The sequence below is a fragment of the Bubalus bubalis genome, chromosome 5 (genome assembly GCF_019923935.1).
Source record: "Bubalus bubalis isolate 160015118507 breed Murrah chromosome 5, NDDB_SH_1, whole genome shotgun sequence".
NCBI lineage: Eukaryota > Metazoa > Chordata > Mammalia > Artiodactyla > Bovidae > Bubalus > Bubalus bubalis.
The window spans coordinates 20,162,353-20,187,181 of NC_059161.1; the positions used below are offsets into that span (position 1 = coordinate 20,162,353).

Sequence of the window (24,829 nt, forward strand, 5' to 3'; positions counted from 1 at the left end):
TATAAGCTGCTAAGTAAATGTAAAAAAAAATACATATACATATATATATATATACACACACACACGTTAGAAAAGACACAAAAGTATAAAGAAAACTACCTAAAATCCTATCACATAAACACAATCACTATTTGTTTTTTCCTTTTAAACTTTTATTTTTTAATATTTCTTCTTATTATCTCTTGGCCTGCCATTAATTACAAGGTATATGAACTTACAAGGTTTCTTCATCTGAAAAATGAAGATAATCTCTGTCTCCTAAGGTTGAGAGGAAAGTGGGATCTGGGAAGGGGGGATTCCTAAGACTGTATAACTAGCTTTCACAAAATGCCTCAGCCTTTGGTCTTAGGTTTATATTTCTTCCGGAACTGTCATGAGATAATTCTCTAAAGCTCTTCCAGTGAACAATAAAAGAATCTAAAGATAATTGCTTCTTCACATCTCAACATACTCCCACCATTTGAAGATTCAATACAACAACTTATTATCACCAAGCCAGGTATTTCAGGTGACAAAAAAGTGTCACCTTTGACAGCATCATTCCTCTCAAGCCACTTACAATTAGAGAAATGAGATAAATGCATAAACAGCTATAACCTTAAGGTTGACTGTGTGTGTGTGTGTGTTCAGTCCTGCTGGACTCTTATGACCCCATGGACTGTAGCCCACCAGGCTCTTTTGTCCATGGATTTCCTAGGCAAAAATATTGGAGTGGGTTGGCCATCTCCTCCTCCAAGGGGTCTTCCCGACCCAGGAACCAAACCTGTGTCTCTTGCACTGGCTGACTGTTAGCACCATTAAAGAAGTACAAGAATGCAGAAGGACATATTATACCAAGTCATACAGAAGGCTTCCTTTTAGGAAGGCCCTGAAGGATGGAGGATATTGTAGAAAAAGGTGGTAAGGGGGGCAAGGAAGGTAAAGGAACTTGATAAACAAAGGAGAAAAGAATATAACAGTTTGCCTGAAGGCATCAGAGAAGTAGTAGAAAACTGAAGAAAGCAGGCTGAAGTCATACTGTACCAACTCCTCAGACACCAAGCTAAGGAGCTTTTCTTGGTGACATAGACAAAAACTGGTATCAGAGATTTTTAGCAAAGGAGAAATATTTTCAGAATTTTAATCTGGCCGCAGAAAATTAGACTGGTGCAGTGCATGACCAGTTAAAACACCACAACTCTCAGGGCAAGACTTTTAACCAGGGTGCCAAGGGAGTAAGAAGAGAAGGAGGAGATAATCAGAGGAGGATTCCACAGAAACTAGGGAAGAATATAATAGGAAGGAACCGATGATTCTACAGGGATGAAAAAAAAGAGACCAGGGAAACAGCCTCAATGACCTCAAGTTTTATGCAGAAAACTAAAGGATCTTAAAACACAGAGGCAGATTTTTGATGGCTTTTAATCAATTCCAAGAGTTTTGGAAACTAGGAGGGAAGTAGCAGGATGGTGATTATAAGCATGAGTTCTCTCTATGGAGCGTGGCTTGTGACACAGTCAGCAAACTATGGCCCGTGGGTCAAAACTGGCTAAGAACTGTTTCAGCATTTTCAAACTGCTAGGAGGAAAAAAAAAATTAATTTTTGTGACACATGAAAATTTTATGACATTCAACTGTCAGTATCCATAAATAAAGTTGTATTGGAACATGGCCATATTGACTCATTCATATAGCTTTTTAACTTATTTACTTTTAATTGGGCAATGACTGCTTTATAATATTGTGTTGGTTTCTGCCATATAGCAACATGAATCAGCTATAGGTATACATATATGTCCCCTCCCTCGTGAACTTCCCTCCACCTCCCATACCACTCTACCCTTCTAGGTTATCACAGAGCACTAGATTTGAGTCCCCTGTGTCATTCAGCAAATTTCCACTGGCTAACCAATATCACATACGGTAATGTGTATGTTTCAATGCTACTCTCTCAGTTTGTTCTGCCCTCTCCTTCCCTCTCTGTATTCACAGGTCTGTTTTCTACGTCTGCGTGTCCACTGCTGCTCTGCAGATAGGTTCGTCAGTACTGTCTCTCTAGATTTCACATATATGCATTAATACACAATATTTGTCTTTCTCTTTCTGACTTATCCGTGTATAATAGGCTCTAGGTTCATCCACCTCACTAGAACTGAGTCAAATGGGTTCCTTTTTATGGCAGAGTAATATTCCATTGTGTATATGTACCACAATTTCTTTATCACTCAGTCACATACTGTCCAAGCTTGCTTTAGCACTATGAGGGCAGTAATTGGTAGTTATAATGCAGATCATTAGGCCCTAAAAAGTTTCAAATACTTACTACCTGGTCCTTTTGAGAAAATATTTGCCAAGCTGGGGTTAAGATGTCAAAATGATAGACTCTTAGCTAAGAACAGAAAGCACCTCAAGATAAGAAAAAAAGGTTTTTTGCCTCAAACTAGAAGACTAAATTCTGCTGACTTTATACTGAATGGGGTGAGGGAGATCTATTAAAGTCCAAGTAATCTTGGAAATATCTATAAGTAGAGGTTAATAGTTACAATGTGCGAGGGCGGGGAGTAAGAGTAGAGGTAGGGCTTCCCTGGTGGGTCACTGGTGAAGAGTTAGCCTACCAGTGCAGGAGACACAGATTTGATCCCTCATCTGGGAGGACCCCACATGCTTCGTAGAAACTAAGCCTGCGGGCCACAACTATTGAGCCTGTACTCTAGAGCCTGGGAATGGCAGCTCCTGAAGCCTGCAGCCCTAGAGCCCATGCTCAGCAACAAGAGAAGCCACCACAATGAGAAACCTGAGCATTGCAACAGGGAGTAGCCTCTGCTTGCTACAACTGGAGAAAAGCCTGTGCAGCCAAAAATAAATTTTAAAAAAGAGTGAGAGGCAATCAGTGATTGACATGAAGAAAGTAATCAAGAGGGGACCCTGATTTCAACAATGCTTTAGTCTCAGATGCCTACACACCAAACAGAAAAAAATGGACAATAAATCAAGTGAACAAAGGATTATATAAGGGGATAAAGATGGAAAATAACCCATTATATATATATATATATATATATATATATATTCAGATAGGAACCTACAGGACCCAAGAAGAAGCAGAGAAGAGCTCTGAATAAAAGATACATTCCTCAGAAAAATGGACAAAGATATGAAAAGGCAACTGATTTAAAAAAATTAACATGAGCTAGCCAATAACAGAATAAAAGTTCAACCTCTAATAAACAGATATTAATAGTCAGATATGGTTATTTGCCTATCAAATTGGAATATTAGTTTTACAATAATGCTCATTTATTCACTCAACAAATATGTACTGAACACATACTACGCACTTCATATTGTACTCAGCACTGAATACAGGGGTAAATAAACTAGGTATGATCACTGCCCTCATGCAACTTTCAGTCTAGTGAAGAGAGACCACCATCAAACAGTCATATAACTACATAATTACAATTATGATAAAGATTATGAAAACCCCACAGACTTGTCATAGAATACTATATAGCATCAAAGTGTCAAATACTTTGTCAAATATAGTGTCAAAGAATACTATACTTGAAAGTATTAGAAAAGCAATGGGAGATCTAACTTAGAAAAGGGTTGGTAAGGAGGGAGAGGTTGGGGACGGTGTTTGGATGAACCATCAATTTATACTGAGTACTAGGAAAGGTACAAATTAAAGCAGCCCATTCACAAGCATCTTATGTGAATGTTAACTGAAACAAGTTTTATGGAGGACAATTAACTACACACATCATGAGTCATAAAAGTACACATTTCTTTTGATATAATGATCAGTGGTGGTGGTTTAGTCACTAAGTTGTGTCCAACTCTTGGAATCCTGTGGATTGTAGTCTGCCAGACTCCTCTGTCCATGGAATTCTCCAGGCAAGAATACTGGAGTGGGCTGCCATTTCCTTCTCCAAGATGCAGTGATTACTTATCTAGAATTTTATCCTATGGAGAAACTGATGATCTGTACAAATCTGAGTAAGATTTTCAACAATAAGGTTATGTTTAATAGCAAAAATAGCAGCATCCTAAATCCCCAAGTTAAAAAATTATGGCATATCCATACTACCATTAAAAATTATGTTGTACTGCAATATTTAACAATGTGGAATATTCATAATTCATAATCCTGACTTTAAAAAGCAAGTCACAAACCTGGACCAGAATAATGCTAATTTTATTTTCTTTAAAAGAAAAAGTCAACATTTCTGGGTGGTAAAAGAATAGGTGATTTTCATTTTCTTCTGTGCTTTCCTGTACTGTAAATCTTTTGCAATCAATTTGTATTACTTTTGTAATAAGAAAGTTTTGTAAAATGTAAGACACCTGGGTGATATTTAGAAACTTGAGGGTGGAAGCATTTTGGAAAGAAGATGCATGAAGCTAAAAGCAGAAAGGAACAGAAGTAACATCTTTAGAAGAATATATTGCAGACCGTTTGGCCAAATGGTAAAACATTAATACATTTCTGATTAAGATCACAAAACTGGCACAGACACACACACAGAAGTGACGCTTTCAACTGCTCAAATATTTGCTAAGTATCTCAATTGACTAAAAACTAGGTAAGTATGGAATCTGACTTGCCATACTAAAAATTTCATCTGAACTCATGGAAAAAATAGGCAGGGAAAAGCTACTCTACGTTGACCAGTAAATGTATGTTTCAGAGAACCACATAACTGTGTAACATATCCAGTTACTTGTTGAGGTTACTCTTTTGAGACAGTTGAGCCAGGTCACCAAGTAAAATTTTAAAAGTTTCTTTTCTTAAATAAATTTTAAAAAAGCTTCTATTCTTATATACAACACCAATCACAGAATCTAATTCATGTAAAAACTATCAATTGTTTGAGTGCAAAAGTCAGTTGCAAACTAACACCCAGCCCTGATTTTCAATTCACTCAAGACCAGAATTTTGTTTATAATTCCAGGTTTACCTACTTTAAATCTCATGTTGAATATTACAATGAAGTTTTCTAAATGTGGGGTAGGACAGGGTACTGTGAAGTAAAATTATTTTAAGACAGGGCAGGAAAGTTAAACATAAAATCTCTCTCTGCCCATTTGAGCTATTACTCGCTTTAGTGTGTACTGTATGTCTGAATTATACATTAACTAGATTCCCTTAGAAGACACAGGAATGCCCACTTAGAAAAAAAAAAAAAATTCCTTTCTGGCTCCAGCAAAGTAACTCCCTAGGAGACAACATTCCTTTCTCAATCCTCTAGGGGGTCACAAGAGCCCACTACTCACCTTGTTGGACTATGTAAACTTTGATGTATAACTCTTGGTCTCAAAAACTGATTTAACTGTGCCTTGACCTCTAACAAGCGGAACAGTCTTCAGAACTTTCTGAAAGACCGCCTCGTGGGTTATAATCCTCAGGCTGGCTCCAATAAAATTTCCCATTTCATTCTTACATCAACTATTGATTCATTTTTTTTCACTGACAGTACTCTTGATTGTAAAGCTAGAGAACAAAGAAATACCAGATCCCTGTACTTGAACCAAACACTCTTTCAGTCAGTAACCTATTAAGTAACATCACTGTTAGCTGTGCTGTAGGCTTACACACTCAGGCAGAGAATTCTGAAGAGCTGGACTGGCTAGAGTATCTGAGGCTTCATTCACTAGAATAATAATGGCTAATCCATACTTGCTGATTCACATTTTCACCTCTCATCTAAACTTACCCTAAAGAGATCAAAATAAAGGAAATTGAATAGAATGTGGTAAAAAGATTATCCATGTCTTACAAAAATAGTTTAAATTATTCTAACCATTTGCTTTTGTGAAATAAAACAGGAAAATAGGAAAACATAGGATACTAATGAACAAGTTGGCCTGTTCCTCTTGCAGGTGAAAAAAATGAAGAAACTCCAGTCCTCATTTTACAAAGGAGAAACTGATTTAATAACATTTTTTCTTATAACAAAAATAATGTATGCTCACTACAAAAAAACATAAAACACAGATGATCAAAAAATTCTCAAATTAACAAATTTGTTATAGTTATAAATGTATCTATTATTTTTCTATGAATATAAAAACACACACATATACTTGTTCTGAGGCAACACCTGGCGAATTTATAGATCTACAATTTTAAGGAATAGAAAGTTGTACTTTTTATAAATAGAATTATGTGGGATCTGATAATTATGTAGAGTCTGTCCCACCAGGAAATTAAAATATATGATTTAGGAATTAAAGCCTACTCCTTAGAAAAAGATTTAAATAGTTTTGGTGGCAAAAAGCTCCAACGAGAAGTGAAATGTTGTGATCAGGTTCCATCTATGAAGAATTCTTAGGGCTACAAAACACAGGATGAAACTCAAAGGAAAATAAATATAGGAAAAGTGTCTCTGTGTCTAACTCCTCTCCTTGGACCCATACCAGGCACAAAGGTCCTAAACTTGGCATGCCCTAGAGCCCGCGCTCTACAACAGAAGCCACCTAGATTCCTAGCCGCAACCACAGAAGACCCCGCAGAGCCTGTGTGCCAAGAGTCCATGTACTGCAGCAAATCTTTTTAATAAAATAAAAGAGAAAGAGTCCAACAGTTCGTTCATTGTAATCTTCTGAATTTCAAAGATAAAGATAGGCATTGACAAGCATACAGCAAGTTTACCTACAAAGGAAGATGAGTAGACTGGTGTGAGGTCTCTCCAGCACAGGAAATGCCAAGAAAAATAAAAGAGATCTAAAAAATGGGGAAGTCACTAGGAAAGGAATGGAGTGAAAACTATCTTTTGGCAGCAGGACTATGAATAACTTTTTTAGGCTGAGTTTTCTTTATTAAAAAGTATCACTTGAACCAAAGTTATGACCCCCACCCTCCTGCCATAAACAACCTGAGTTACAGATGAGTTACAGATGTTAAAGAACAGTGCACAACTGAGTGGAGAGCCTAAGCTGCCCCACCTGGCAGCCTGGAGAATTTTCAGTCTGCAGCCCAGAAAGAGGTAATAGAAACATGAACTGAGGAGACAAATTCAAGTTTGGGAAGGACAAGGATGCTAATATATGGATAGGTATGGAGAAGAGGGACTGGCACAGACAGTGATAGCTCTGGAGATCTGTAGAGGGACCCCGAAGTTTCTGGATGACGAGTGATCTATACATAAGGCAGGGGAAGGGGATGTTCTCTGAAACTGGTGAAACAAACAAGAAGCAACAGGCCACACAACACCCAGAGCTCACATGGAGCTGAGAAAAATTAACTGTTCCCACTAAGGAAGTGGTCATGTATGGATAATGAGAGCGGGACTATAAAGAAAGCTGAGCACTGAAGAATTGATGCTTTTGAACTGTGGTGCTGGAGAAGACTCTTGAGAGCCCCTTGGACTGGCAAGGAGATCCAACCAGTGTATCCTAAAGGAGATGAGTCCTGAATATTCATTGGAAGGACTGATGCTGAAGCTGAGGCTCCAATACTTTGGCAAAGAACTGACTCACTGGAAAAGACCCTGATGCTATGAAAGACTGAAGGCGGGAGGAGAAGGGGATGACAGAGGATGAGATGGTTGGATGGCATCACTGCCTGGATGGACATGAGTTTGAGTAAGCTCCAGGAGCTGGTGATGGACAGGGAAGTCTGGCATGCTGCAGTCCATGGGGTCACCAAGTCAGACATGACTGAGTAATTGAACTGAACTGACTAAGGCAGAATGGAAGGACCTCCTCTTAACACATCCAGGTGACTCCTCAGAAAGGAAATGCCTCAGTGGTGGAGCCAAATTAGCCCTAGACTGAAGGTTTCTTTGGACTAGAAGTCTTAGTCTACTAACAGTTCCATAGCAAAATAACAGACATTAGGTGGCTGCAAACAACAGAAATTCATTTCCTCACAATTCTGGAGGCTGGAAGCCCAAAATCAGGCTTCCATCTGAAAAATAAAATTGTTCCTGTTGTTTAGTTGCTCAGCCAAGTCCAACTCTTTGTAACCCCATGGACTGTAGCCTATTCCTCTACAGGCTCCTCTACCCATGGGATTCTCCAGGCAAGAATACTTGAGTGGATTGTGATTTCCTTCTCCAGGGGATCTTCCAGACCTAGGGATCAATCCTGTCTCCTGCACTGCCAGATAGGTTCTTTACCACTGAGCCACCAGGGATAAAATATTGCTTGCCATATCAGTAAATAAAGGATGTTGCAGTCATCAGCAATTTGCAGCCACCCCCAACATGAATCCTAAGGGAGAAATAAGGAATGCCTACCATCTAGCAGCCATCAGAACACAGCTGCACTCAACGGTACAGCATTACAGAACACTGGCCCCAGATAGCTGAGGTTCACATCAAAGGAATGATTTCAGTGAGCCCAGACTCTTGCATCTTCCCCTATGCAGAAAAATCCTAACTAAATTCCATAACTTGAGCTATCTAGTTTTCTTTTATTAACAGTAGCCTTTTGTTCCGACTACCTGGTATTATTATAAAAACTCCTATATATCCTTCCCGTACCCCACCCTGCACCTTCCTCTTCAGAACAGTTTCCTCGGCATTTATCTGAAAGGCTGTCTCCTCGCTTGAAATATGAATGTCTGCTGAATAAAATATAACTCTCAGCTCTTGGGTTGTGCATTTTTTCAGTTGACACAGCACAGTTGGATCCTGGTAAGGATTCTCTGATTTGCAGATGGCTGATTGGCTGTATGCTCCCACAGCCTTTCCTTGTTATATGCACATGGAGGAGGAGAGCAAGCTCTCTGGTTTCTCTTCTTACAAGGGTACTTAAACCTGTCATGAGGGTTCCAACCTCACAACTTCATCTAAACCTAATTGCTGCCCAAAGGCTCCATCTCCAAATACTAACACATCAGGGGTAGGGCTTCAACATATGAATTTTAAGAGAACAAAATTCAATGGATAGTAAACCCTCTAACCTAACCATAACCCTCTAGGGCTCAGTAGTATCTGACTCTTTGCAACCCCATGGACTGTAGCACGCCAGTCTCCTCTGCCTGTGGAATTTTCCAGGCAAGAATACTGGAGTGGGTTGCCACTTCCTACTCTTGGGATCTTCCTGACCTAGAGATCAAACCCACGTCTCTTGCATCTCCTGCATTGGCAGGCAGATTCTTTACCAACTGTGCCACCCAGGAAGCCCCAGTACTTGCCCTAACAAGTCTTAAAAGCAAAACTCAAAATAATCAGTCGAGTCCAAGTAAATTAACTGAGTGAAGCTCAACAATGAAAAATTCATAATGTCTAGCAGCTAACGGGGGAGGCTCGTGGGCTGCCGTCTATGGGGTAGCACAGAGTCGGACATGACTGAAGCGACTTAGCAGCAGCAGCAGCAGCTAATCCAAATTGCCAGCCATGCACAGAGGTAGAGAACATGACCATATCAAAAAGGAAAACAGGGGATTCCCTGGCAGTCCAGTGGTTAGGGCTCCACGCTTCCACTGCAGAGGGCACACATTCAATCCTTGGTCAGGGACCTAGGATCCAACATGCTGCAGTGCATCCAAAAAAATGGTTACATATATAAGGAAAGTATGAACACAATAAAGAGATAAAGGATATAAAGAAGATCTAAGTGGAATATGCAGAAATGAAAAATATCTAAAATGAAAAATAATCTGGGATTAAATGCAACATAAGATCACTGTTATCAAAATACTTTAAAGTGAAACAAAAATGTGTTAAGGAGCATATAACATATATACAATTAAAATGTATCACAACAGCACAAAAGGTGGGAAAAGTGAAATGTAAATCTATTGTTCTAAAGTTCTTAGTCTACATGAAATAGTATAATATTACACGAGGACCAACTGTGATAAATTAAAATATAGGTTGAAAGCCCTAAAGCATCTACATCCACTAAAAATGTTTTTTAAAGAGTCACAACTAATAAACAAATAACAGCAATAAAATAGAATCATAAAAAATAGTTAATTGGGAACAAGGTAAGAATGTCCTCTCTCACCGGTGCTTCTCAACTCTGTTTTAGGAGGAAATGGAAAGCACAGCTGACACCTGAACAACGTGAATTTGAACTGCATGGATTCACTTACAGATTTGTTTCAACAGTATATAAAATTATAGAGATTTATGAAAATTTGAATAAACTTGCAGGTGAACTGTGTAGCCCAGAAATATTCAAAAAAATTTAAAAACATATGTCATGAACGTATAAAATACATGCAGATACTGGTCTATCCATACACAGGCATAAGATGAGTGACATTTAAGATAAAATTAACAATGTGTCCATTTTCTTACTGTTTTATAACTGTACTTTCAAAGAATTATATTAGTGTGCAATATACCTTTCCTTATTGGAGAAACTGCTCATTAGCCTATAGCTACAGATAAGTGGTTTTTTAAAAAATGTAACAATGTTCCCAAAACTGTATTATGAATGTAACTATAATGCTGTATGTCATAAAAATTTTATGACAAGTCATAGTGTTGTGTATAGGCTAGGCAACCATGAAGCAATCATATCAATTACTTTAGGCTATCATAAAACAATCATATTGCTGCTTCTACAATATCAATGTATGAATCACTGTACCTATAATTAACATTAATTTGTTTCACATTATCTTTTCATTTTTGACATCTAGTGTTAATAATATATATAATACATACAGTGTTTTGTATCATGTAAGACATCATTGATATAAGTACTGAAAGATGATTCATCCTGTAAACAATGTAAACTTATGATATTGATAAATATAGTAGAGTTCTGTAAATATGTTTTTCTTATGCTTTTCTTTAAAACTTTTTTCTCTAGCTTCCTGTATCATAAGTATGTGCTTAGTTGCTCAGTTGTATCCGACTCTTTGAGACCCCCTGGACTGTATCCTGCCAGGTTCCTCTGTCCAGGGGATTGTTCAGGCAAGAATACTGGAGTGGGTGGCCATGCCCTCCTTCAGGGATCTTCCCAACTCAGGGATCGAACCCAGGTCTCCTGCATTGCAGGCAGATTCTTTGCCGTTGGAGCCACCAGGGAAGCCCTGTATCATAAGTATACAGTATATAATAACATTTAATATACAAAACATGTTAATCAACTGTTTATATTATCAGACTTCTGGTTAACAGTAGGCTATTAGGAGTTGTTTTGGGGGAGTCAAAAGATATATGCAGATTTTTGACCGTGCAAGGGGTGGGTGCCCCCAATCCCCACAGTATTCAACAAGGGTCAACTGTATAATAATTCAGAAGGAAGAAATATAACTATCTCTGCTTGAAGATGACATATTTGTCTATACAGAAACCCCAAAGAATCAACCAAAAAAAACTAGAATGAATATGCAATGATAGCAATGTTGCAGAGTACAACATTAATAAGACAAAAGCTAATCACTTTCTTATATACCAGCAAGGAAGAAGTGGAACTCAAAAGTAAAAACACATGACCATTTAAGTCAGTGCACCCAAAATGAAATACTTTGGTATAAATCTAACAAATTGTATGAAGAATAATTCAAAACTCTGATGAAATATATCAAAGAGCTATTAATACTACTAAATAAATGGAGAAGTATTCCATGTTTGTGGATAGGAAGACTTAATCTCATCAAGAGGTCAGTTCTTCACAACTTGATCTACAGATTCAATACAACCCCAATCAAAATCCCAGCAAGCTTTTTGAGGGATATCAACAAACTGATTCTAGAATTTATATGGAGAGACAAAAGACCCAGGATAAGTAACTCAATATTGAAGGAGAAGAACAAATTTGGAGGACTGGACTTGCCTGGTGGTACAGTGGCTAAGACACCACACTCCCAATGCAGGGGGCCCAGGGTCAGTGCCTGGTTGGGGAACAACAAGACCCCACCTGCCAAAACTAAGAGTTCTTATGCCACAACTAAAGAGTTTATATCAAAAGAATCTGCGTGCCAAAACTTAAAAAAGAAAAAGATCCCACCTGCCACAAACAGAAGACCCCACATGCCACAAGAAGGATGGAAGATCCTGAGTGCTGTAGCTAAGACCCAGCCAAATAAAAATAAATATTTTTTAAAAATTGGAGGACTGACATTATCTGACTTCAAGACTTACTATAAAGGTATAGTAATCAAGATAGCTTGGTAATGGCAAAAGAACAGACCAACAGACCAATGGAACAGAACAAAAAATGCTGAAATAGATCCACAAAAATACAACCAACTCATCTTCAACAAAGAGAAAAAGCAATACAATGCAGTGAAGAGAATCTTCAACAATGGTGCTGGAACAACTGGACAGCCACATGCAAAAAAAACTGACTGGAGAGAGACCTTACACCTTTCACAAAAATTAACCCAATGTGGATCAGAGACCTAAGTGTAAAATACAGACTGTTAAAATTCCTGCTGCTAAGTTGCTTCAGTCGTGTCTGACTCTGTGCGACCCCACAGACGGCAGCCCACCAGGCTCCCCCGTCCCTGGGATTCTCCAGGCAAGAACACTGGAGTGGGTTGCCATTTCCTTCTCCAATGCATGAAAGTGAAAAGTCAAAGTGAAGTTGCTCAGTCATGTCCAACTCTTAGCGACGACCCCATGGACTGCAGCCCACCAGGCTCCTCTGTCCATGAGATTTTCCAGGCAAGAGTACTGGAGTGGGGTGCCATTGCTTCTCCTAGACAATAACATTAGAGAACATCAAGATGACCTTGGGTATGACAATGACTTTTTAGATACAACACCAAAGATATGATCTATTAAAAAAAATAACTGACAAGCTGGACTTCATTAAAATAAAAAGCTTCTGCTCTAAGACAGAATATAAAGACAGTGAAAAGAAAAGTCACAAACTGCAAAAAAAAAAAAAAAAAAGAAATTACAAAAGATATATCTGATGAAGACTTGTCAAACAAAATATACAAAGAACCATTAAAACTCAACAATAAGAAAACAAACAACCTAATTAAAAACAGGGCAAAATATCTGAATAGACATTTCACCACAGAAGATATACAGATAGCAAAGTAAGCATATTAAAAGATGTTCAACATAATGTCATTAGAGAAATGTAAATTAAAACAACAGTGAGGTATCACCATACAGCTAGTGTATATCAGTTGTTCAGTCGTGTCCAACTCTTTGCAATTCCATAGACTGCAGACCACCAAGCTCCTCTGTCCATGGGATTCTCCAGGGAAGAATACTGGAGTGGGTCGCCATTTCCTTCTCCAATACAGCTAGTAGAATGATCAAAATCCAAAACATTGACAACACCAAATGCTGATGGGGACGTGGAGCAACAGGAACTCTCACACTGGTGGGAATGCAAGATGATATATCCACTTCGGAAGACAGTTTGGCAGTTCCTTGTAAAATTAAACTAAACTCTCATCATATAATCAAGCCATCAGGCTCTTTGGTATTAACAAAAAGGAGCTGAAAATTTATGTCTACACACAAAACTGCACACAGACTGTTTACAGCAGCTTTATTCATAACCAAAATCTGAAAGCAAACAAGATGTTAAAACTCAAGCTGTACATTTTCAATGGATAGATTTTACTATATGTAAATTAAGTTACTAAAGCTAATTTTTTTAAAGTTATAGAAAAAAGGACTTTTTATTATTATTTTTTTTTTATTGGGGTATAGCAAATTAACAATGTTGTGATAGTTTCCGGTGAACAGTGAAGGACTCAGTTATACACATTACATGTATCCATTGTCCCCCAAACTCCCCTTCCATCCAGGCTGCCGCATAACATTAAAATAGTTTCATACGCTATGCAGTGGGACCTTGTTGGCGATCTATTTTCAATATAGCAGTGTGTACATGCCCATTCCAAATTCCCTAAGTATCCTTTACCCCATTCTCCCCTCCTGGCAACCATAAGCTCAGTCTGTGAGTCTGTTTCTGTCCTGTAATAAGTTCATTTGTATCATTTCTTTTTAGATTCCACATATAAAGGATGTCATACAATACTTCTCTGACTTACTTTACTCAATATGACACTCTCTATATCCGTACATGTTGCTGCAAATGACATTATTTCATTCTTTCTAATGGCTGAGTGTCATTCCATTGTATACATGACAAAAATTCAGCACCCATTTATAGAAAGAAACTTTTCAGAAAGTGGGCACAGAGGGAACATACCTCAACATAATACAGGCCATATATGACAAACCTACAGTTAACATTATAGTTAATGGTGAAAAGCTGAAAGCATTCCCTCTAAGATCAGGAACAAGACCAGGATGTCAACTCTTACCACATTTAGTCAACATAGTTTTGGAAGTCCTAGTTACGGCAATCAGAGAAGAAAAAGAAGTAAAGGGAATCCAAACTGGGGAAGAAGAAGTTAAATGGTCACTGTTTGCAGATGACATGATACTATACATAGAAGATACTAAAGATCTACCAGAAAACTACTAGAACTCATCAATGAATTTGGTAAAGTTGCAGGTTACAAAATTAATACACAGAAATCTATTGCATTTCTATATACTAAAAACAAAAGATCACAAAGAGAAATTCAAGAAACAATTCCATTGACCACTGCATGAAAAAGAGTAAAATACCTAGGAATAAACCTACCTAAGGAGACAAAAGATCTGTACTCCAAAAACTATTAAGATACTGATGAAAGAAATAAAAGATGATACACACAAGTGGAAAGATACACCACATTCATGGATTGCAAGAATCAATATTGTCAAAATGACTGTAATGCCCAAGGCAATCTACAGATTCAATGTAATCCCTATCAAATTACCAATGGCATTTTCCACAGAACTAGAACCAAAAAAAATCTCAAAATGTGCATGGAGACACAAAAGACCCCCAAATAGCCAAAGCAATCTTGAGAAAGAAAAATGTAGCTGGAAGAATCAGGCTCCCTGACTTCAGCCTATACTACAAAGCTACAGTCATCAAAACAGTATGATACTGGCACAAGAATATTAATAGAAATATAGCTCAATGGAACAGGATAGAAAACCCAGAAATAAGCCCATTCAACTGTGGTTAATTAATCTATGACAAAAGAGGCAAGACTATACAATGCTGGAAAGACAGTCTCTTCAACAAATGGTGCTAGGAAAACTTTACATGTAAAAGTTACATGTAGAAATAAGGCACTTTTATGTCTTTAATTTCCATGACTTTATTTTGAGCTCTACTTGTTCATCTTGCAAACTTCACTGGGTTTTTGTTGGTTCTAGTCTAATAGTTTTTACTCAAAGTCCTTCAGCATTACAGTCACATTACCAGGACTGCAGTGTCAGGGCCAGCATTCAGGTGAAGATACTCATGAGGTAAGCTGCAAATATGCTTCTATAACTTTGATGAGAAGATGGAACTAGAGATACAGATTTGGGAATCATCTGCAGAAAATAGTAGAAACCAAGGAGTTGATAAAATTGTACTCTTTTCTCACTGCCAGGTCTCACTTCTTACTAAACCACAAAGCCACAGAAAATGCTTAAGTTAAATCTGAAATAAGTGAATGACTTGAATTTCAAAAGGGCAATTTTTCCATGAGAGTTAAATAATAACCACTAAATTTACAGACAGTTTTGGTGTATTTACAGCGCCAAACTCAGACATCTTACCTGGTTTAATTTTTCACTGTGATTCAGCCTTGAAGTCTCCATTACATTTGATCTAGAATTCCTTTCCATGCCCAGTATTTGCTTTGGTGGTTCCATGTTTGAAGTGGGTTGTGAAAAGCATGCCTTTGCTACTGGGAAGCCTATGGGATATGACCCTTGTTGCTTCATTCTAAAAGGCTGGGTGAAAATCTTACCTTTTGTGAATAAAAGAAAAGGAGAGAAAAATTATCACTACCAATTTCTAGTTTATCTTCTAGTGGCTATATATAGAGGTTAGGCCCTTAGAACTAAAGAGTCAGCTTGCATTTTCATAGTATGCCAATAAACTTTACATACAATGGAAATGATTAAGTCATCTACAGAACAAAACCAAGAGATAATAAGGTGTTACTGAAAGACCAGGGGTTTCTAAAACTCTACTTAAGGACACCTGAAAATCATTACCAAGAGGCAACACTCAATAGGTAAAAATCAAAAAAGCTGTATCTTGTTTAGGAGACCATTAAGTCTTCAAATAAAGAATCTGCTTGAATTATGCTTTTCAAACTGGATAACCATCTAGTGGTTATGAGGGGAGAGGTGGAGAATGAAAAGCTACAGAATAAAGGGTATTATCCTAGAGTTTAGATTCTTTTCTTCAAGATTAGTAGGTAGGGAAACACCACAGGAGAAAGGTATATTGTTAAAAAACATGAAGGCCTAGCAAGGCCTAGCTCTTTCTTTACCCTAAAATCAAGCTGAAAAGAGAAAAAAATTACTTCCAAGATATCCTGATGAGGAATAACAGACTATGGGTGGAGAAAATCAACAATTCAATCACTGGGAAGGAATATCCACCCTCTACAATTCATTAAATTGTCAAACTGCTTTATACAACTCAAATTCATATAAGTTGAATAGCATGAGTTACTCTCCCAAAGTTTAAGCACCTCACAAATACTGACACAGGGAGTCCCCAGGTGGCCTAGTGGTTAGGATTCAGCAGTTTTCACAGCTGTGGTCTGGGTTCCATCCCTGGTCATGGAACAGAGATCCCACAAGTGGCATGGGACAGCCAAAAAATTTTCAAAAAAAGAATACTGATGCCGTTGAGGTTTAGACACAAAACACTCAGTGGCCCCCATAGTCTTCCTTGACTAGAACCTGTAAACCCCCTACCATATCCTTGTCAAATTACACTTCCCATCACAATTTAAATATTGGTTTATAAATTCATGATAGTCTCATAATTTTTATATATTAATCTAAAAACACAGATTTTGAGAAAAAGAAAAATCACTGAAATGGGCATAGAGTTCCCCCAATAGGCAGTGAATGGATTCTATACTGTCAAGGGTCTAGAGAGACATTATATCAATAATCATATTAGTCTTCTGAGCCTTTAAGAGAGACAGTAATTGGGTACGCAAAGCACTGAATGAGCAGTAATAAGAGTTCAGTACCTAACTTTAGCTGTACCACTTTTCTAGCCATGAAATTTTTGAAAAGTCATTCAACTTTCTTGAGTTTTAGCTTTCTGATCTGTAAGACAGTTACTCACCCAACCTGTCTATAGTATGAGAATCCAAGGTAAAATGCTATACAAATATGGTGGTTATCATTATACTACATAAATTAATACAATGCCTGCTAGGGTATCAAAGATTCAGTGATAGCCAAGATCAGATAGCAAATGCCACAGACCAGTATAATTTTTTTAAACTTTTAATTTTCTATACTGTATCTTCTTTACCTGAACACACATAACTGATGTTCATCTACAGCACTCCAGAGAGAGCTGATCTTATGTTTTCATAATAGTAGCCAGGCACTTTACAGATCTTGTCTCATTTAATCCTCAGTATGACTCCAAGAGCCAAGTATAATTATTCCTATTATAGAGATGAGGGGACTAAAGGCTTAGCCATTTTAAGCAACTCGCCTGAGATAACACGGCTATCAAGTGGTAGAGCCACAATTCAACTTCAACAAACTAATGGAGCTTAGCCATTGCATGTATACATATATACATATGTACAACAGCTCCAAAATTTGCTCATCTGCAGTATGGTTACTTGTGCTAATGTGCTTACCTGCAGGCCATCCTCTCTGCTTTTCCTCTGATACACTCTTCTTCAGCGTCAACAAAGAACCTGCTCTGGTCTGCTCCACAGAAATAACATCTGAAGCAGCATTCAGCACTTCGAACATAGAGAGGAAGCCATACTGCACATACTGGAATGATCGTCCAAATCGATTGGCAAATGCATTTTCAAAATCAGAAAGGAGAACAGGAGATAACGCCAAGAGGTCTTTCAACTCACTCTTCACAACAGCTGGAAGAATAGGGGGCACCCTTCCTCGGTAAGGTACTCGCCGGCGAGAGCTGGGACCAGAGCAAACACTGGCCCTTCCCTTCTGCACAGAGTTTCGAACCTTATGGTTGCTCTTCTGTTTTGCAACTAAATTTGCTATTCCTTTGGTGGACTCATCTGGGATGGCTAAGAAGGTGTGAAGAAAAAAAAAAGAAATCATATTTAGGTGAAAACTGACTCCCTTCTTCATTCTTTGCACCTGTGGTTATATAATTTTTTGCTCTCCAAGGAGCTTTGTATCTAGGTGGCACGATAAACATGAATCCCTGGTTATTCCATTTCTTGCATTTTAGACAACAGCTTGTTAGCTTCTCTACTGGAGGACGGAGAACAGTGGAACCCAACTGGTTAACACTCCTACTAATTAACTCCTGAAAGATCTGAAACTCTAGAGATGAACAATAAACTTCCCTACAATGATGTTTTTGTGCTTCATGAAATTTAAAACAAGATTCCATAATTAAAAACTCCCCTTATTTAAGTTTCTCCTGACATAAGATGTTAAAACATGAAATCATATGCAAAACGTAGTTTTTGTGAAAGCACAGCATTCTGGGGAGGGTTTCCTGATTGTGCGAAAGATCTAACTCTGCCCACAACCTCAAAGGTGCCTATGATTTCTCTTCTCCCTCAAGAAAGTAAAATCCCCTGCCTGGAATGCAGGAAACTTGCAGAGCTAGAGCAAATCTTTACCAAGTAATTATTATTACAAAGTTCATAGACCTCCAAATCTTAAACCTACCTTTCAGTATTACAGTACCATCCCCACAGGGGCAGACACTGACAACATCAGGCATATCCAACACCAGCTCCATTGTGGACCGATACCCAAGGATTCGGAGCGGTAAATGGTTGCCAACCATCAAAAGGTACTCCTTTTCCAACTGCTGTGGGGTCAAACCATCTTTGGTGGAAATGAGAAGTGACCTTATTTCCTTCCTCAGGCATTCCTGTATACGCTCTTGTTCAGACATTGCACCTACAAGATTTAAGACAGAATCGTTGCTCATGAAGAAAAGCAGGCAAACCCAAGAGGAAAAATAATAATAAAAAGTTTAAAATGGCCCAAAGTGGAATATAAACAACTGAGACGCGCATTTTAAAGGTATACGAGGCAGAAACAATACCACGAGGGTGCTCTGAAACTTGGGTTTGGGAAAGCTCCTACAGAATTCAAAGTCTAAATCCCAATCTGTGATGATTAACCCAAGTGTGCCTCAAGAAATCCCTGCCGCGACCTAACGTGTGAAAAGTTTAAGTTCCTGGCTCGTTTTTTTGGTGAAGCCTTAACTCTGCTTGTCCCGGATCTCCCTCTACACTGTCGACTTCATATCAGAGACTCTCTCGCCCACTCTTCCGGAACCAGGACTGGGAAGGAGGCAAACGCAGCACGCCTTCCTCCGCAGCGCGAGCACTGGGCTCCGCGGAATCACGCTCAGACGGCAAACTTTCTCCAGAGCCCAAACCTACGGAGAGGCTCCCCCGCGTTGTCTTCCAAGTCAACCACCTTGTCGTTGCCCGCCCTCTCCCAACTGTGCTCGGCTTGGGCGCGGGGTGTTGACCCCTCCCAACCCTACCTCCCAAAGTCTCTCAAGGGGACTGCCCACGGCCCTGGGTAAAAGAGGTAGTGGGGCGGGAAGCAGGCGGAGCACCCTTCAGCTGCCCGACCCTGCCCGGCCGCCCCTCACCCTGGCGCTGCCGCTGCCGTTGCGGGTCTGGCAACGTCAAAGGTGCACACGAACTAGCAGCCACAGACCCGCAGCTGTGAGGCGGCCTGCGCGCCTGCGCACTAGTGCCTGAGGGCCCGCGAGGTGCGCTCCGGGCGCCGCGTTCCGGCCCCGAGGGCTCACGGCCGGTGGGACGGTTAGGTAGGACTGGTGGCTCCGGGATCTGGCCTGGGTTCGGTCCCAGTCCTGGGGCCGCCTAGGTCACCTCCCAGGCAGCTTCTGGGATGGCCGGCGCCTACTTCTTGCGACGTGCTTGGGAGGCACGAGGTGAGGCAGCGCGCACAAGAACCCCTCCAAACACCTCTAGGCCGGAGTTGGAGGAGGCTGTGAGGTTCTTAGCCTAGGTGTGCCTCTCAATCGCCCGTGGAGCTTCTTTAAGTGAAAAAGATGCTCGGGTCTGATCAGCAGATACTCTGATTCTAGCAGGTCTGGGTCTATTAGAGGAAACTTCAGGCAATTCTGATCCTTGCTGGAGAAGCGCTCCTGAGCTAGATAGATGCAGCTCCCAGCAGAGCGGAATGGGTGGGGCAACGAGGGCTTCCTGAATGAGTGGAGAACTTCACTGGAGATAAAAGCGCTGGGAAACTAAAGAAGAAGATGTATTTGAGGAAATAACCTGGGGTGTATTTTACTGGATAGGTGGAATAAGCCAGATGAATAAGGGCCTTGAAAACCAGATAATGGTAGTTTAAGAGGTATAGACTAGAAAGGCAGAGTATGAAGACTTTTACCTTAAAATATACAATCTAATTAAAGGAACAAGAAAACCAAAAGATAACCGAGGATGAGTCAAGAAAGAAACCAGAGCACACACATCTACTTTGACCTAAAATCCCACGACATTAAGACAAAAGCTCTAAGGAACAAAATGTTCCATCAATGAACCAAGAATACTGAGTAATCTCAGAAATACAGAAAAGATTTGTGGGCTGGTTTATAGCAAAACGGACAGGGCTAAATAGCAAATTAACTAAAAGGAAAGTGATGAAACATGAAGAATGGATCCAGCTGGACACTACTCCAACATCTGAATGACAGGTATTACACAAACAACAGAATGGTGGCGAGGGTTGGAGATTTGGAAAAAAGAAAATGTCTCAGATTTGGAGAAAATCACAACTTTTCAGATTAAATGGTTCCACTGAGTCCTTAGGATGACTAATAAACTTAAGATCCCATTCTAGACAACATCCAGAAGAAAGAGAAGAGCTTTTATATAGAAATAGGTTACCTAGAAAGCAATGGAAATTATATTGCCATTGGATTTCTCAATGGAGCAATGTCTTTAAAGCTGAAACTGAAATCCTTACCCCAGCCAAATCAGCATTTAAATGGAACACCTGAAAATTTACCATCTCACTAAAAACCTGAGAGCAAAATGAACAAAGAATTGAAAAACCATATCCCTGATTTTCACCGTTATCTACAATAATAGGTAACATATGGTGCACTTACTACATGCTCTGAACGTAGATTATCAAATTTTAACAATCTGAAAAAGTACAATTATGATCCCCACTTTAAACTGAAGAAACTGACAGAAATGAACAAGGGTATAAAAAAGTGATAGGCAATAAAAACAAAACTCTTGATCGAATCTAGAAAGTTATTGGTGCATAATGTGAAAATAAGAGATTTTTACCAAGATATTCTGGAGCTAAATCTCAGATCAATAACTGCAACCTGAAAGTCAGGGGCTGAGTTGCTTCAATAAGGGGACCCCATCTGGAAGAGTTAAGCTACACTTGAAGTCATCACTTGCTTGGGTTTATAATGGACTGTCATTCTCTGAAAACTGTCAGACTTATGTAGTGGCTAAACTGGAATGAGGTGGGAACCATCACCTTAGCATCTTTCTTGCCTTTGATGGAGACACTCTGCAGGTATGTAGTAATGCTTTTGATGTACTATTTTGGCACTTGACTTGGCATTTTCTACCAGAATAGCCCTTACTCAGTGAGTGAATGTACCCATGTAAGAATTCTGTCAGTTGCTAAGATTACCTACTCCAGCTATTCACTTGGCAAGTAGGGTACTAACCACAGGATGAATTCACAGTCCTACTAGCCCTGCCCAAAGGTGAACTTGGACCAGAATTTAATTCCTTTATCACCTAACCCCTATATTCTCAGAATGTTGATAGCACACAGTGATATTCGTGTTCTTTTGAAATTAGTGACAGTTACTAAGAAGTTCGAGTTCCTCCTGTTTTCCAGAACATTTATCCATAAGGGGTTCCAAGGCCTTTGGGGAAAGGCTAGAGAAAAGGTTTGCAGTACTTAGGTACAGTGTTTCAGCAGCATCCTTCTTTAAGAATATTTAGGCTACACTCCTGGGATCTGATTTAGTTCTTGGAACAGAACTGACAAGTCATGTTTCTCAGAGTCCTCTGTTCCCCAGACCTAGAACTGTGTTTTGTTGGTTTGTTTGCTTTTGTAATTACACAAATCAAAAAGACTTGGTGAGTTGTTTGTTGATTTCATCCCTGGGACCCTACAATTAATTACCACAACCAGACAACTCTGTGAGTCAGACCAATGTGTTTTCCATCCTGCCTATTATGATGACCAGAGCGCACTTTTCTTCTATTAATTGTCTCCACTTGGTCTCCTCCCATCCCCTGCCTGTATCTGGGAGTATATTTCCATTGCAGCTGCTCCTACTAGCATTCCTACCTTAGAAAACAGCCAATAACGAGTTTTGTGTGGTGGTGTGTGTATGTGTGTTTTAAGCTTCTGAAGCTTTAATATATGCCCCATGACAAGTATGAGAGAATCTTTTGAAAACACTGTCCGTGAAGGAGGAGGTGAGTTAGAAGCTCATGATAGAACTTGGGCAGCATTCCAACCTCCCAAAGTTTAACATTATGCCCAGCTTGGGGCCATTTGATGTCTGTTCAATTCTATTCCTCACAGCAATTACGCTAAACCTTTGCTATCCCTATTAAACTTTTTTACATATTCCTGCCTCACCACTAGAAAATGACTTGGCTCTGACTCCCAAAGACACACACAGAGAGAGGGAGAGACAGAGAAAGAAATACTTTCTTTCTGACATCCTCCAGCCATTCCTTCTTGGCCAAATCCTTGAATAAACAGTCCACGCTCACTATTCCCCACTTTTTCATCCACCATTCCCTACTCAATCCTAAGCACTCAGTCTGCTACTCTGAACATCTTAGTTTTATCAAAACCACCAATGACAAATCTGACAAATCGTAAGAACTTTTCAATCTTTCCATGGTAGGTGACTGCTTCCTCTTTGTGTCCCCTCCCTTTCTGAAAATCTCTCCTCTCTGGGTGTCTATAATGCTGCTTCTTTGAGCTTGGCACCTAGATTTCTGCCCTTATTTCCTATTTCTGTTTTTTCATTAAATGTCCACACCTACCAGGGTCTGTCCTTGGCTTCTCCTTTTCAGTCTTCCCCCTCTTTCTCAGTGACCTTTTTCACTCTCACACGTTCAGCTTTGACTCATGCCTTCCAAAGCGCATATTCATTCAAATCACACAGATTTTCTAGTTCCTACCATGTGCCAGGCACTACTAAAATATGAAACTACAAGAGCAAGACAAAGTTCTGTTCTCCTGGACCTAACTAAGGACAAACAAAAAGCAGATAAATATATAAAACGTCAAGTAATGATAACTTAAGAAAAATAAACCAGGGTAAGCTGGAGTGAGAAGGGGCTGCTTTAAACAGAGTATTTAGAAAACACTTTGTTTAACCTCTAAGCTAGGGATTCCTGACTTGTGGTTCCAGAGCATCAAAACAATCTAGAAACTTATTACAAATCATCAGACCCCACCCCCGACTTGCTCAACTAGAACCTGGGGAAGGGGCAGGAAGAGCCCAACAACGCAGTTTAATTACCCTCCAGGTGATTCTGTGCTGTGCTTAGACGCTCGGTTGAATCCGACTTTTTGTGACCCCATGAATTAGAGCCCACCAGGCTCCTTCTGCCATGGGGATTCTCCAGGCAAGAATACCGGAGTGGGTTGCCATGCCCTCCTCCAGGGGATCTTCCCAACCCAGGAATGGGTTCCCAGGAACCTAAGTCTCCCGCATTGCAGGCGGATTCTTTACCGTCTGAGTCATCAGGGAAGCCCAAGAACACTGGAGTGGGTAGCCTATCCTCTCTCCAGGGGATCTTCCCGACCCAGGTTATGGGACAGGGGTCTCCTGTATTACAAGTAGATTCTTTACCAGCTGAGCTACCAGGGAAGCGCCGAAGTGATTCTGATGGCGGCAGTGAGAACTGCAGTTCCTACCCTACCCCCACCCCGATTCATTGTCCTGAATAGATTACTGGTGTGCGGTCTATCGGATTGATTTTCTCAGCCCGTAAGGGTAGCTTGAGGGTTGGGGGGAGGGGGGGGGAGGAGATGCTGGGGACCCCTCTGGTCAAAAGACTCCACCCAGACTTTTCAGAAGGCGACCAAGTGGGGTCAGCTGGCATGCTCACAGGCCTCCAGGAAGCAAGGTAAGAGCCAGACACTCACTGAATCTGCTGCAAGAAGCTGGGTGCCGCCAGTTTTCTGAGTTCAGGAGCGCCAGACGAAGCGCGGATGAACGTCCCTTCCGGTGCGCAAGGAGGCTGCGCAGCGAAAAGCTAGGCCCACGAAGGGCCGGGAGCGAGGTGGGGGTTCCTGCGCCGCGGGCGTCAGCCCTTGCGGCCAATTCCATGCCTGAAGTTTTATCTTTATTTTGAAATACTGGTTTGGAAAAAGTTTGGTTGAATTTGAAATCCACTTGTACCATACTCCGAAAGAAGAGAAACCATTACAATGAGCCTGCCCACTGCAACTGGAAAGCAGCCAGGGATCGCTGCAACTAGAGAAAGCCTGTAGGCAGCCACCAAGGTCCAGCACAGCCATAAATAAATCTTTTTTAAAAATTGTGTGAACACATTTCTCATCCATGGTAACAAAAAATATTTAAAGCTTATCAAAAACCCTTGATTAGGAATTTCATGTAGTCGTTTGATCTGCTGGAAGGCCCAGTTCTTGAAGCCCTCTGAGAATCACCTGCCCACCTCTTAATATGGCTTAAACTAGGTTTTCTCTGACTTTACTCAGGATTACTTGTCCCCTCCTTTGGGTCCTCATGGTAACATAGATATCTGTGGTTCTCAACCAGGAGCAATTTTGTCCCTTTGGGACACTTGACAATGTCGCAGGATTGGTACTACTGGCATCTTGTGGTGGGTAGAGGACAGAGA

The 24,829-nt window shown here is 40.0% G+C and overlaps 1 protein-coding gene across 9 annotated transcripts in view; it reads right to left on the reverse strand.

The window, feature by feature from the left end:
- Window positions 1–24,258, reverse strand: part of TDRD5 (tudor domain containing 5) — an 82,260-nt gene extending 58,002 nt beyond the window's left edge. The window contains exons 1-4 of one of the 9 annotated variants that reach the window (XM_025285549.3): window positions 24,111–24,258; window positions 18,627–18,863; window positions 17,603–18,010; window positions 15,531–15,724 (exon numbers count right to left, since the gene is read on the reverse strand). In XM_025285549.3, coding sequence (XP_025141334.2) covers window positions 15,531–15,724; window positions 17,603–18,010; window positions 18,627–18,858 — 834 coding nt within the window. In that variant the 5' untranslated portion in view covers window positions 18,859–18,863; window positions 24,111–24,258. The other 8 variants (XM_044942786.2, XM_044942790.2, XM_044942785.2 and 5 more) reach the window with 8 other exon arrangements.
- Between the last annotated feature and the right edge of the window lie 571 nt (window positions 24,259–24,829).